General features: G+C 44.6%; 1 protein-coding gene across 6 annotated transcripts in view; it reads right to left on the bottom strand.

The window, feature by feature from the left end:
- Positions 1–755: 755 nt before the first annotated feature.
- Positions 756–15,135, bottom strand: part of EIF4E2 (eukaryotic translation initiation factor 4E family member 2) — a 32,991-nt gene continuing 18,611 nt past the window's right edge. For 3 of the 6 annotated variants that reach the window (XM_059703538.1, XM_059703537.1, XM_059703533.1), the window contains one exon: positions 14,421–14,687. In XM_059703538.1, the coding sequence (XP_059559521.1) occupies positions 14,615–14,687 (73 nt within the window). In that variant the 3' untranslated portion in view covers positions 14,421–14,614. Of the gene's footprint in view, positions 3,257–9,636; positions 9,715–14,420; positions 14,688–15,135 lie in introns of those variants that run through there. The other 3 variants (XM_059703539.1, XM_059703535.1, XM_059703536.1) reach the window with 2 other exon arrangements.

The raw sequence follows: 15,135 nt of genomic DNA, 5'->3' as shown, positions 1-15,135 counted from the left end.
TTTTAGTGTTTTCTTTTTGCCCTTTTAGTTACTGAGTAAACAATTCTATCATACTATAAACATAACTGGCAAGGTTTCTGCCTCCTATTTGGACCCTGACTGATACACATGGCAAGGAAATTTCTATCTACTGAAACAGAGCCTCAAGGCTGTATTGTTTTAAATCCTTTAGACACAATAACTGAGGCTCTGCAAGTTTCATTTTCTCCTGGTGTTTCCCATGGGCACTGGGCATCCATACACCCCACATGTCCATCTTTGGGCTAAGATACTGAATCTAAATCAACATTCCAAGCCTAGGCCGGGAGTGATTTCTCACTTCAAAATCTAATTCCTCCAGGTTTGATTCTGGTTGGGGCGCATGCCTGGGTTGCGGGCTCGATCCCCAGTGGGGGGAGTGCAGGAGGCAGCCAATCAATGCTTCTCTCTCATCATTGATGTTTCTCTATCTCTCTCCCTCTCCCTTCCTCTCTGAAATCAATAAAAATATATTTTAAAAAAATCTAATTCCTTGAACTTCCTTCCATTCCAATATTCCTTACCAAAAGTTGAGAATTAAAATTAACCACATTTTGGTATTACAAATGTAAATTGAGTTTTGCCAGTGATTAATACCAATTAGAGAATATTTTAATAACATAGTTATGATATTGACACTGTCTGGATCATCCACATACTCTGTTCTGGAATGCACTTAAAACAAAGACCTGTGCACGGATCACCCATTTCCCTTGTATTGAAGAGGCCACACCCAGTTCTTGCTGATACTTTCCATTTATTACTGCAGTAGACAATGGCTCTGAAAGTGCAACACTAGATCCCTCCTGCCACGGCCTCTGCTTCTCCGCTGGCAGATCCTTAGAAATTCATTCCTAGAGCATTACGGACCATAAGCTTCTCTCTGGGTAGAAACTTATTGCCGCTGCCAATGTCACAAGGAAAACACAAACACACACAGGAATAAAAAGACAAAATGAGAAGAGAACAGGAGAGGAGTAGGGGCCAGTTTCAAATGGCAAACTCAGCAGAGGGGTCTTGGGAAAACAGCCCGCCTGTTCAAAGTGGAAAGAGACTCCCCATATCCCAGCAGCAGCGTCTACATTTGTTAGGTGCACCCTTCCCCGTGTCTCTAGAACAGACAAAACCGTAACCACGCATGTGTCATGTCTCAGCACAGCAGAGGCCTATGGAGTCAGAAAGTGAAAAGACCTCTCAAGCCAGGCCGGAGAATGGGTGATGTGGATAAAGTGACTCCTCAAGCTCTCATTCGAAGCTGTTAGGCAGAGTATCTGGAGCGTTCTGAAGGTAAGATGCTGCCTAACAAATAACTGGTTTGACCTAATATAGGGTCAGCCTATTTTTGGTGGAAAAAAATAACTTTCAAAAGTGGAAGGGAGACATGAGCAGATCTGGAAAATACAAGAGAGTAAAGATCTGAACAAATGAGATAAAAAAAAAAAAAAGCAACATGAACATGGACAATACACCTCAGCACTGGGCGTGACAAATCCCTCACTCGAGAACACTTCGCGTACACGCACCCACACAATAGTCAGGTAGATGCCCAGAGGAGGGCACATCCAAGTGTCTGCTCTCTTTGGAATATCCATGGCAATTCTGAGTTTAGGCAGAAGTACAGACCTTCCTGGGGCTACACAGACCTCAGGAGGCAGCCTCTGCTCCCCATTTCAGCCATGTTGCTCCTATGTTTGTTTGCCTGAGCCCTCCACAATGGTCCGGGCACTAGAATTTATTCTTCACATTCCTGGAGTTTAAATCATTGCTAGATCTTATCCGATCTAACTTCACCTATAACGGAAGCACCTCCCTTTGGCCCCTGTATTCCTCTGTTTTTAGGGAAAAACATCCCAAAACAGTGGCAATTAGAGGGTGTTTAGGAGTTGGAAAGTAGGAGAGTAATATAAATACAATAAGGAAATGCCTGCTACTCTCCTACGACTTCTCTGAGACCAGGTGGCTAAGGACCCCTGGTCTGCAAGGATAGGTTTTAGGAGAGACCTTAATTTAAGGTACTTCGATCTCTGCTCACAAGAGCCTAGTAAGACAGTGCTCCTTGGAGGTTGCTGTACGATTGGTACTCAGTACTTATTTCAATCCTAGGTGCTTCTCGGCCTCTCTGACTGCAGTCCTTCTGAGTCAGATGACCCAGCTTCTCTGATGCATGCCCGGTCATTTCTAAAGCATGCCTGCAGTAGCCTAAAATATACCAGGTGACGAGGACTGAAAGCAGGTCTCCAACCACTGCAGACAGGCACAGCCTTGCAAAGAAAGCCATCTATCATGGTCACCTTTTCTTCAGTTGTCCCAGTTTCAGGATCACAGAACTTACCATACTAAGTATTAATACCTGGCAAAAACCAGCTTTTGCTTCCCTTCCTCAATGAGGGGTGTGCAAGAACCCACAGAAACAGGCTGCACACACAGGCCCTGATCATCTGGGGAAATGGTTTCAACACTGTCTTCAGCTCCAAATCCCACACTCAGAACCTCTACTAGAATCCTGCTCCCAACAAACCAGATGCCGCTCCAGTTTAATTTTCAGTCACCTTCTGAGCTGCCTCAGGGGACGTAGAGTAGCCACCTGGATTATAGTTCTAAGTGCAGCAGTGCCTAAGAGGAAAGAGTCCCACACGAGGGAAGACAGAGGGCATAAGGCAGGAAACCATGCAAAATCAGTAACACATTTTCAGAAGGTGGTGGGCTTGGGGGAAGAGGGGAGCAAAATAAACAAAACGTCCCAATAATTTAATGGCAAAGCTAGAAGAGCATTTACAGCTATCCCGGGACCTCCAACAAAACGTTTTCCTGGATGCACAGACATTCGTAATACTGACAAGTCTCAGTGGACAGCTCTGGCTGGTACACGTGGTTGAGACACCCTTTGTACAGTAGAGAGGAGCATGACAGAGGGCCTGCGAGGCATCTGGACAGCACACAGCAAAATGAAAGGCTAGACTTCCCCCCACAGAAACCCATTAAAAAAAGTGTGTCTATTACAAAGTCACGTTTGCCATCTTTCCACTTTATAAAGTCAGCGATGCTGGAGGGTGTCTAGCAGAATCCATCCTCCAGGAATGAGTGCAAAAGGGACGTCCCTTCAGTAAGCAGATGGAAGGACCAGCTGGAGACCTCCCATCCATTTCGGACAAACACACACATACTTAAGGAAAAGGATTATTGCCAGCTTGTGTACGTTCACAATGTGATTTTTGTATTTCGAAAGCTTGAATTGTCCCTGAAAGAAAAAATGGAGAAAATAGAGCATTCAATACACTGATCATCTATAGGCAACACACACACACACACACACACACACACACACACACACACACACACATGGGAGACCTGAACTAAGCAGCTTTGGGGCCCTCATGACTGTGGCATAGTCCAAGACCCTCCTTCCTACTAATCTAATGCCGGCACAGCAACTAGCCTCCCAAGTGCCTTCATACCCTCCAACTCAACTGTGCAATAGCAAATGATTAGAAACCACCCAAATGCATATCAACAGGGGCACTAGTTAATATTAATGTAATGGCACATTCATACAATGGGACACTGGGTAGCTTAGAAAACACAAGGAAGCTCCCTACTGATATGGAAAGATCTTCAAGAGAAGTGGATAAGTTAGGATGCAGAACAGTGTGTGCACAAAGTATGCTACCTTTTATGCAAGCAGGGCTGGGGGAACTAAGGCCATAGTTCATATTCGCTTGTATATAAAGAAACTCTGTAAGGCTCCATAAGAAATCAACAGCAGTGGTGACCTGGGGCAGGGGAAGGGACACAGTGAAAACTGGGCAGACTGAATCAGAGTGGGAGGGAGACCTCTCTCTCTCTTTTTTAGACACACACATACTTTAAAAAAAAAAATTGAACATGATTGTATTATGTATTAAAAAAAACAAAACAACCAACCCTCGAACCAAACAACCCCTGCCCCCCAGGTTCAAAACTTATAGCAACTTAAAAGGGATTCCAAGAGGTGAAACTTAGTATAATTCTTGAAAGAGAAGCATGTGTGTGTGTGACAGACTGTAAGATATGTCCTGTTAGTTGCCTTCGATTGGCTGCAGACCGGTTTGGCCATCCACTAGTACCCACCCTGTTCCCACTAGAAATCCAATGACATCTCAGCAGTTCACATTGCCATTTGAATGTGGAAACCTAAGGGCTGGAAGGGGCACTCAAGATCACCTTACCTTACCTACTGCTGTGGCCAGTGTTTAAGACTTAAATTTGTATGAAATTTTGAAACATTAACCTGGTTTTAAAGTCATTATTTCCCTTTAATTTTAATGACACATTCTAGAAACTTTGGCTTTAACAGGCCTATCTTAAAATGATTACAACTGATTGGGCATAGGGCAAGGGTTCAGATGAAAGAATACGCTCGGCCCAACCAGGCAGCAGTTTTCTCCTGCTATCAGCGGATGGGTTCTCCCCTGTGCTGGGGCAGGCTGACTGTGACTAATAGGCCTCACTACACAAAGAGCGTGACCGCAGAGAGTACACAGATGGACGGGAAACTGGAACTGTTGTGGGCCAACTCTGCCTAGGAAGAGACTGATGTTACCTCAAAAACCCACTGGTGTTTTTATAACTGACATGCATGACCATGTAGCTCATTTATCAATGGCTACTGAGTACTTCAATGATTTCCGTCTAAGGAGTTGAAGGTTTAACACAAAGAGAACTTAATGGGGTGAGCATCTTTTTTAAAAGGCCTTTTAAAAGGACAGACCCTGCCCTAGCTGGTTTGGCTCAGTGGATAGAGTGTCGGCCTGTGGACTGAAGAGTCCTGGGTTCGATTCTGGTCAAGGGCACATAGCCAGGTTGCAGGCTTGATCCCCAGTAGGGGCCGTGCAGAAGGTAGCCAATCAATGATTCTTTCTCATCATTGATGTTTCTATCTCTCTTCCCCTCTCCCTCCTCTCTGAAATCAATAAAAAATAAATAAAAGGACCGACCTCACTGAGGTGCCAGAAATAGCTAGCAAATGACAAGGAATGTACCTGATCCTAAGACAGAAAAGCAAGTGTAACTAATGTGTGTGTGCTACTTCTGAGCCCTCTTGGGATGATGTGCTGTAACACTGAGTCTACACGACAGAGGGCATCTCTAACAAAGGAGTAGTTAGGAAGGAATGGTTTGTTCTGTTTCATCTCTTCCTTTTTTTTTTTAAATCTTCACCCAAAGACATTTTTTTCTGTTGATTTTTTTTTTTTTTTTTTTAGAGAGGAGGGAGAGAGAGGGAGGGAGAGGAAGGGAGGGAGAGAGGGAGGGAGGGAGGGGAGAGAGGGAGAGAGAGAGAGAGAGAGAGAGAGAGAGAGAGAGAGAGAGAGAGAGAGAGAGAGAACATCGATGTGAGAGACAGATCAATTGGTTGCCTCCTGCACAAGCCCTGGGGATCAAGCCTGTAACTGAGGTATGTGTCCTTGACTGGAAATTGAACCTGAGACAATTCCGGTCCGTCAGCCAACACTTTAACCACTGAGTAAACTAGCCAGGGCCCATCTCTTCCTTTTGATGCCACCTCTATTCCCATTAAGCAACTGGATGACAGAAATCAATGAGCAGGGTGAAATAAGATGAGTGACTAGAAAGGCGGCGGGTGTGGGAGTAGATTCAGAGAATTTTCTGACTATGGGAGAATGATCTATCTTGGCATAAGAGAGATGGCAGACAAGGATTTGGATGAACCCTTTCAGCTGGTTAGTGATGTAAAGAAGAGCATTTTCAAGATGTCACCACCATAAGTAGGTGACCATCTTTTGGAAGAATTCCTGTACTGTGCTGGGATTGGGCCAGAAACAAATTCTTCTTTCTGTGGCAGGTAAACTGAAGAGCTCTATAACAATTTCCCATTTAGATATTTAATATTTATTCTAATTATTTATATTGTCTAGATCTCTTCAGAGTCAGAAAACCTAAGACATTATAATCATGCTAAGGTCTGTAAAATGGAAAAGGGGAGGAGAGGAGTAAAGAAGCCAGGAGAATCAACTGTTTTTCCAGTCTGATATAAAGGATCAGAAAGAGCAACAGGATGGGTGACAGGCTCCTGACAATGACAGGCTGGTGGCAGTTGGCATTGGTCCAGCCTTTCTAAAACAAGTAGGCTGAGAACAGCCTGGTACCAAATTTAGTCTGAGGAATTTGTTCACCTCAAACCAGCTGAGAACTGATCCTCCGTTCTGTCCCTCACCCCAGCTGCAATGCACAGAGAGATTAAGAGAGGGAAAGGGAGAATGGAGACAGGAAATGGCAAAGGCCACAGGCAACTTTTGTTTTCTTATAAAAAGATGGGCTTTTGTTCTTTTAAAAGCAAACTAAAATTTAGAAAACCCAGCATGAACTCTGCTAGTTAGCCCCTCCAGCCACCTAGCAATGCTGAGAAGGTGCGTGGGCTATCAGAAGTTTTATTGTTTTTGATATGAAAGGCATTTTTAAAAAAGAAAAAAATTTACATTCTCATCTGTGAATTTAGTAAAGGGGCTTTCGGACATCAAGATGTCCACTGTAGCCCAACCAGCGTGGCTCAGTGGTTGAGTGTCGACCTATGAACTAGAGGTCACGGCTTGATTCCTGGTCAGGATACATGCCTGGGTTGCAGGATCGATCCCCAGTGTGTGTGTGTTGGGGGGGGGGGGGGGGGGTGGTGGTGGTGGTGGTGGTGGTGCAGGAGGCAGCTGATCAATTATGCTCTCTCATCATTGATGTTTCTCTCTCTCTCTTCCTCTCTAAAATCAATAAAATCTATATATTTTAAAAAAGATGTCTACATTATCCTAACTCATTCCAGAAGATTTTTACACTCCAGGGCACAGGACACGGGAGCCAAAAGACCCACAGTGCCAGAGGGACTTTCTCTACTGGATGACCCTCTATCCTGATGACAGGGCCTCAGAAATAGCAGAGCTCCATCGAAATTGGCTTCTAACTTCACATTTGAAACAGCTTTCTAATCTACTCTGCCTCAAAATAATCACCTTCTTGTACTTCTAGAGAAATGGACAAGTACTAACTCGGGAAAGAATGAACTAATAAGGTAGTTAATTCCTGAGGAGAGAGCCACGGGGGAGCAGGGTGGTCGGTTCCTCAGAAAAATGCCTCCTGCTTTTACAGAAACCTGCCCCTATGTTGATGCCCATTGGGGGCATCAAAATGATTCTGGTCCTTTAGGGAGGGCTGGGAGCCACCTAGGAGAAGCCCTCCCTGAGTGTCTGCTCTGATGGGGGCTCTGAGAGCGCAGTTACAAATTGGCCCATGGGCTTAAGTATCCATGCACTTCAGGGGAACATTTCCTGACTATGTCCACCCCAGGCCAGCTCGGGCTCCCTCCTGCATATTAAGTAAAACTGCTAAGGTCCTAGGTGCAGTGGGATCAATTTCAATGTCTAATTTCTCACTGAGTGACCACACCAACTTCATTCCCCAAAGATACAGATCACTTGTTCTGTGCCTGCCAGCCCAGACAAAAGTAACCAGAATCCTCTCCCAGCAGCTGACTGGGATTTCAGTGAAGGCATGGTTGGAAGGGCAATACTGATTCGTAATGGGGGTATCAAATGAAATAGTCCTAAAATATTAGCAGCCATATAGAATGGCATAAAACATCAGATAGAGGAGAAGTACTGTAGTTCAGTAAGAATTTACTTAAGTAGCAGTTTTTATTCCTTCACAGATCATGATCTACTTGGAAGGGGAAAATGCAGAGAGAGGATGAGAGGCTGAATGTCAGAGGCGCCTGAAATGGCAGCTCCAACAACACGAGCTGGGTGTGTGCATCTTCTGGGAGCACTTCCTTCAAGGTTAAATCGATAGAGATGAAATATGAAGACGACCTTCTCAAGTCTGTTAAGACAATGGAGTAAGCTGGGCATTTTTTTGTTAGACTCTAATACTCCTCTCAGACTTCCAAGTCCGTGCCTCAAAGAACAGAAGTACCTCCTTCATCTTCCCATAAAAAAACAGGGAATGGGGAGGAGGGAGAACATAGACTGTAAAATGGCAATCATGCACAGATAGGACTTTTCAAAGCAACTCTGAAATTTTTTCTGGGAGATTTAGTGTTAGCTAAAGGGAGAGGGAATAATTTTAAATTTTCTTCCATTCTGATTATTCCAATTTCATTTTAAAGCTTTTTTTTTTTCATGGACCTAAGATGCTGTTGACTTTTAAAGGTATCATCATTTTATGTACTTTAAGAAGTAAACGTTGTCAATTAAACTATGACAAAAATCTTTATTACGTTCACTGTAGGCATTCCAATTTTAGGGATAAAAAAAAAGGGAATCTTAGAAATAATTAAATATGGGTGGTAATATTATTAAACAATTCCATATAGCACCAGGCCTCTGGAAATTAAACTTTATTTTAAGTATCTGTTCTGCAGCCTGCAAATCAATGTATCTAATTGTACAGCTGATGCTTTTCATCCCTCCTGCATATTAGCAGTCATCTCAGATTCCATGCTGACCACACTTTACAGAGAAACCTTTTAAACTTCAATTTAAAAAACCTAATATTATCTAACATTGAATTTATAGTATGGGAATTAAACCATTTTAAAAAGAGGTGTGGCATCATGATTGTGTGCAAAAGTTCTGGGACTGTTGTCTATCCCGAGTCCTCAGACCCCTGGCCACCAGCTTCTGTCCCTCACAGTGTCACCCTCTCTCTTCTAGCCCATCTGTGGAATGCAGGTCTCCTCTTCTTGAAAAGCCTCACTTCCTCCCTGGGAAGGTGGAGTTCTGAAGCAGCTACTACTGTTGATGTGATCTGTTCCATACTTAGAAATCCTTTCTTAGGAATGGTGGTGGTGGTGGTGGTGGTAGTGGTATGGGGGGTGATGTCCAGGAAAACAATCTCAGGTCAGGCCTATACAGATCCCATCCTTCTATCTACCCCTCTCATCCTGAATAAATGCACTCAACTTCCCTGCTGCAGCAGCAGACATGTTGAGTGGTGCTCAACAAAGAGACACTCTCCTAACTGATATACAGATGTTCTCCCAGTGAATGCTTCATCTGGCCTGGCCTTCAACATCCCAAGGCCTCTCCCTGCTGGGAAACGTGCGATGGTTATTACAGTACACACAGGAGCTGTCTCCTATGGAGCCCGGCATCTGCCCCGCCCTCTCACTGCGAAAACATCAAAGTTCTACCACTGGCTCCTCACAACTGACAAACACCGCCAGCAAGCAAGAGACATACCTCTCACCTACTCCATGTAAGTACAGGACACTGTCAAATCGTTTAAAATGGCCACATCTGAGCAAAAGAAAAAGGACTTGTGGCACATTTATAATCATGAAATGCTGTCATCCGAAGAGATCTGAGAGATGTCAGTCAGTGAAACCTCACTTTCCAAGTGAGAAACGGAGGTACAGTGAGGTTAAGTGGCCTGCCCAGGGTTCACCCCGAGACATGTCTGGACCCAGTGTTTTCTGAGACTGACAATCAGTCAGAGAGGCTGGAGCTGATTTGGAGCTGACTCCATGCTGGCAGAACAAGGTTGGGGCAAGTGAGGAGGGCACAACCCCTGGGAAAGAGGGGTCCTATGGCTGAGAGGTATGACAAAAGGTTACAGAGAAGATTGACAAGGCCCTACCCTGAGTATGAGAGACAGAGGGGAGCGTCCGATCAGCGGCCGCTGCTGTTCACCAGGCCATGAAACTCCTCCCAGGCCCTGGCAAACCAGAGACAAAAAACATAATAGCACATTCAGATCAAAAGCTTTTTAACAGAGAGAACACATAACCCCATATCCCATTCCAGATACCCTCAAGGTCAAGTGCAGCCACAGTACCTGGAAGCATAGCAATGAGCGTTCCCACCTGGACTTTCCCTCAGATTCACAGTAATGCCAGTGCCTTTAGGGACAGCTGGCACTTGTCCTGGAGGCTCCACTGGTGAAGACTGGCCCTCACTATTCCCGCAAGGCTTTGTATCCACTCCTTCAACAAGTCTACCAGGGAGGCCAATGAGGTCAGAGATAAGCTCAACCATCACAGAAGACACCCCCGATTCTCTGGAGCAAGGGCAGCAGTGGGAGGTGAGGATAGGTGGCAGGAACTTTCTTATCGGCCTCACCTTGAGGTTAATGGCAGGGACCCGACAGCATTATGGTGTCTAAAGATGCAATGGGGAAACTACCTCTCAGTTTTCACATTTCCAACCTTCTGACCCTTCTAACTTCAGACCCCAAATTTGTACCAGGTTGTTTCAGAATATACCCATGTAAGTCTCTTAAAATTTAAGCTGTGTAAGAAAGAAAAATTTAAGCTGTGCAGGTCACAGGTCAACATTTCCAGGAACAATGCTCATGACTTCCACGCTGATTAACTCAGAAACAGAGGCTAGGAGGACTAAGAATGTGACCGAGGGGTACACAGTCTCTCAGAGTGTGCTCAACAAAGAGCCCTTGGCGACTGCTGGCTGAAAAACAGGAGAAACCGAGTCCCTATGCATCCGAAAGCCCTACCACCTCATTTTCTGAGGAAGTGATGTCCTAACTTTAGCCCCAGCCACTTCTCAGCCCCACTAGGACAGAATGTCTGGTAAGTCCCCTGGGAATTGTATATGTGTATATATGGAGTTATTTGAGGTTTCTAAACCTAAAATTTCTTTTTGCCAATTATCCATCCTTGGTTTAAAGCAGCCGTGGGCAAACTACAGCCCGCGGGCCGGATCCGGCCCGTTTGAAATGAATAAAATTAAATAAAAAAAAAAGACCGTACCCTTTTATGTAATGATGTTTACTTTGAATTTATATTAGTTCACACAAACACTCCATCCATGCTTTTGTTCCGGCCCTCCGGTCCAGTTTAAGAACCCATTGTGGCCCTCGAGTCAAAAAGTTTGCCCACCCCTGGTTTAAACGGATGACAATACCCTGGATGACAACATATTGTGTCACTTACTACAGGCTTAGATTATGGCCACTAAAATACAATTTTTACCAGACTTTCTAAAGGTAGCTTTTCTTCTTTTTTAAATAGGGAGAGATTAAATACAGAGACTTGGCACAACAAATTCACTCTTCTAGGTGATACTTATACATGTTTCATCCGTATTTCCCTTTTGAACAGGAGCATTTATAAATTCATTATCTACCTCTTAGAATAAGAAGTTGATGTACAGTTAATGGTTTCTTCAGAGAGTATTACCAAAATTACAAATATATGATAACTGAAGAAAGTATAAAACCACCAAACAAATGTGCCAGTCTCTGTTAGTTCAAACAATTTCCACATCAAGAAATCTGTTTCACAGCCCATTCTGGTGACGGGAACGCGATGACGAGCTCCGTGAGTCCAGCAGTGACATCAGAAGGCCCCTTCACTTCATTCCAAATTAAGACATGGGCAAAGCAAAATCTGATGCTTGGGCAATGACCCAGGAAACCCCCCTCTCACTTTAACATTGAGATTTAATTTCTATCTTAAGCGACTTAAATGTCCAGAGAAATTACATGGTTTTGTTGAAGCTTCATCTCCTGTATCCTTTTGTTTCCAGAAAGGCCTACGCTAGTCCAAACAGAGCAGTTCTCTGTCAAAAACCTACACTAACCCATTCTGGTATTAAACTGGCCTCCCATTTTCTTCAGAAGTATCATCCTCACATATTAAACCTCAACATGAGGAATCTGGGTGAAGAATTTTCCTCACATGGATACAGTGGAAATAAATTAGTTGTTCATAATCACTGGTACAATGTAGGTCAACAAATCACTTGCCTAAAGCTAGGTGCGAACATTCTAGCTCTTTTCCATATGACATCCCACTCATACTGGTAATATTAAAACTTGCTTCTTTTAAGGTAAAAAAAAGAGAAGTTACTAGTAAATGTTCAAAGTGTCATATGAATGAAGCTTCTAAAAGAATAACTGAGATTAATATAGCCTACAGAGAATTCTGAACAATTTCAAATGACAGAATCAAAAGAGTCCTTTAAAGACCACTCGTTTCAGCTCACTTACCAGAAAGCAAACTGAGAGCAGAGGTCCATTTCTGTGTAACTCCAAATGTGTCCCACCCTTCCATCCCCTAAAGCCTGTTGATAGTCTTGCACTCAGCTGGCCCTCAATACTCATGGACAAGCTCTGCCTCCTGCTAGTCTGGGCTTTCTTTACTTTGAACATCAGTAAGGAGTACCTTTCATAAGGCAGGCCAGCAGTTAACACCAGTGTGATCCAGTGCCATCGGGCTGATTTAGCCACAACACAAGGGATATTTGGTTGCTGCCTACAAAGTTCCATGTTTAAGTATAATGAAATCTAAAAAGGTTAAAGAAATTCCCCATGATTTGACCCGTTTCTCTAGAATAAAGAAATAAAGTCACCTACCCTCAACTCTCTCTGCAGAGAGGTCTGGTCACTTTTCCCAACACTGTGGCCCACTGAGTGAAGCTGAGTGAAGCTGGCCCTGTCTTCCCCTCTTCCATCCGGGCCAGATGCACAAAGGGATTCAATGGCACTATTCCAAAAGTTATTTCCTCACAAAAACTGTGCCCAGTTTTATCCTGGGGGTCCCACAATTCTGGGTTGCAAGTCTGTCTTAGATTTCTTCTCAAAATGAAGGACACAGTGAGGACCCAAACCTATAAAACCTTAACTGCGATTGGCCTCATTAGGAGCCATGCACCTGAAGCGAACACTCCATCTAACAAGTTTCCCGTTTCTCAGTGGGACCTGCTATTGACAACACAAGGGTAGGAGGCAGCAGGCAGGCGTCCCCTCTGTAGCAAGGAAGTTCTGGTGATGTGAGCAGCAGTGTGTGCCTCTCAGCTCACCTAGGAGCGCAGCAGGAAAAGGCCACAAGCAGTTTGATTAGGGGCAGGCTGGAAAACCAAACAGCTGAAAAAGGACATTGGAAACACAGCAGGGTGGAGGTATATTTGACTGAGAAATCTAGGCCACTCCTCCAAAAAGTCCCACCAGAACACTTGGGAGTATTCTCCAGAATACCTTTTTCCTTCATTTTCCCTTAAATTCTCAAGTCCCAGGAGCTGCTGTTCCTTGGCTCAAGCAAAGCCATACCTGTGAGAGGCACAGGAAGGGAGTAAAGCAGACCAGTTCTGACTTCTGTTCACATGTGACAAGGATCAGAGGGGGCTCAAGGTCAATTTGGTGCTTTCTGATCAACTTAGGAAGGTGATGTCAAGCTCATCCCCTGGACCAATTATATTAGGTGAAATTAAGGTCAATACATGTAACATAATAGCAAAAGGCAAGAGGGAAAAGGCCATAAGAGGTAACTCTTTGACAAATGCTGAAAACAGAGAACAGGAATTTCCACATACCATTTTCTAGAGACTTCAACCAATTTTGTATGTGCAATCAACAAAGAAGCAATGACACAAACACCTCCAGAAAGTTGAGCCCAGGGTGCTGTCCCAATGTGTGTTTTGTGGGATCACAGGCCACGTGGAGACTGGTGTTCAGTCAGGATGGTACAAGCATATGGTGTCGCTGCCAGAATGGAACAGCCACTTTGGAAACTTCCACATTACGCCCATAGCCACCTTCACAGATACTATCAGGCAACCTGACCCAGTGTCTGCAAAAATGTTTATTTTTGGTTTTGGTGTAGCTCCCAAGAAAGCCTGAAGTAACATGAGGCCTGCTGCAATTGTACATGCAGGTTAGGGCCTGCAGGCCAAGCTGCAGGTTACACAAGCCAAGCCACAAAGCATGTGAGGGGCTGGCACGTGCTGCAGTCAGATACCCTAAGGAGCAAACTCACGGAGGATGAAGATGCTTCCCCTCCTCAGATTCTAAGGCACAATTACCCTGGGAGAATGGGAAGGGCTAGAACACTGAGACCTTGCAAGCAGGGTTAGCCCAAAGAGGAGGATGACCTGGCCCTGAAGGGAAAGCGGAAGGGAGAGACTGGCAAAGAGCTTGTGGCTTGGGCAGCCCTGGCAGTGAGAAAACCCCATTAACACCAAGTAAGGAAGCTATATATGTACAGCCACACACAGATGGAAGCAGGAATTTACCTCCAAGCAAGAGATTTCTTTGAAGAAAAGGCAAATGACATCAGCAAAGCAAAGGCCGAGGATCCCGCCCCCTTTCCAACCTTAAGGACTTTCAAGCTGAATTCTACATCAGAAATCACTGTTCTTGTTAATCAGCGTGACTAGATGGAGACTGAAATTCAAGTACCAGAAAATGGGTCTCATGTTGAGAGCTAGATGTCTCCTCATTATGTCAGCCCTCAGCAGAAGTAGAACAAATACCACATGACACTGTACAATGGGCTTATGGAAATGAGGCTGCATTCCCCCAATGGCCCTCCATGGAGAAGTCTGTGCCGTTCCTTAATATGGTGACAGTCAGTCTGAAAAGCCACTTCTTTGATGCACCATAAAGAGCAAGAGCATGAGACAAGCTAGTTTAGCACCATTTATTAAGTGATCTCAGCTGTTGGTAGTAGCTGCTGTGTGTCAGCCTGTTCTTAAAACATAAAATGCTCTTCCAATTCCTCTTGTCCAGGACAGAAGAATCTTCCAGGTAGCACGCCAACAGAACAAGAGACTCCGATGATGCCAGCTTCAATGATGGTGCCATCCAGAGAGGGAGAAGGTCATGGCACATTCAACCGCGGCTTCCAGAGGTTTTGAAAAAGGAGCCTTTGGGGGCCCAGCCTGCCTGGCATTCTAGTGGAAGTGCAAAAGGTTGGCACATTGGGAGAGGAAAGAGAGGGAGACGCAGGGAAAGTAGCATGTGGGTGTCAAGGAGGGTTTTCTGGTCCCTGTAGCTGCAGGCTGGAGTACTAGGCAGACCTCTGGATAAAGCAGTGAGCAGCAGTCTAAGGCAAAAAGCCCACAGGCTCTCCTAGACTCTGTAAGGACTTGAATACAGTTCTACAAGTCAGGAAAAACTGCCTCAGGGCATTAGCAAGGTAGAACAGTGGAGAGGGGAAAGTTGAAAAACACCTTTTTCCCTTTCCTATCCAGGTGAAAACCTTGCTTTTGGAGGGAATGGGGGGTGTTTTAGAAATCTTGAATGTAAGAGTCCTAGAAAAAGTACGTGTGGACCTCTCCAGCCTGGACTGAGTCTAGCTGGAGGGCAGAAACTGCTTCTACCCCAGAACAAAGAATAGGG

This window comes from Myotis daubentonii, chromosome 7 (genome assembly GCF_963259705.1).
Source record: "Myotis daubentonii chromosome 7, mMyoDau2.1, whole genome shotgun sequence".
NCBI classification, from domain to species: domain Eukaryota; kingdom Metazoa; phylum Chordata; class Mammalia; order Chiroptera; family Vespertilionidae; genus Myotis; species Myotis daubentonii.
The sequence above is the reverse complement of the archived record's forward strand: the minus strand, read 5'-3'. Positions and strand labels throughout refer to the sequence as shown.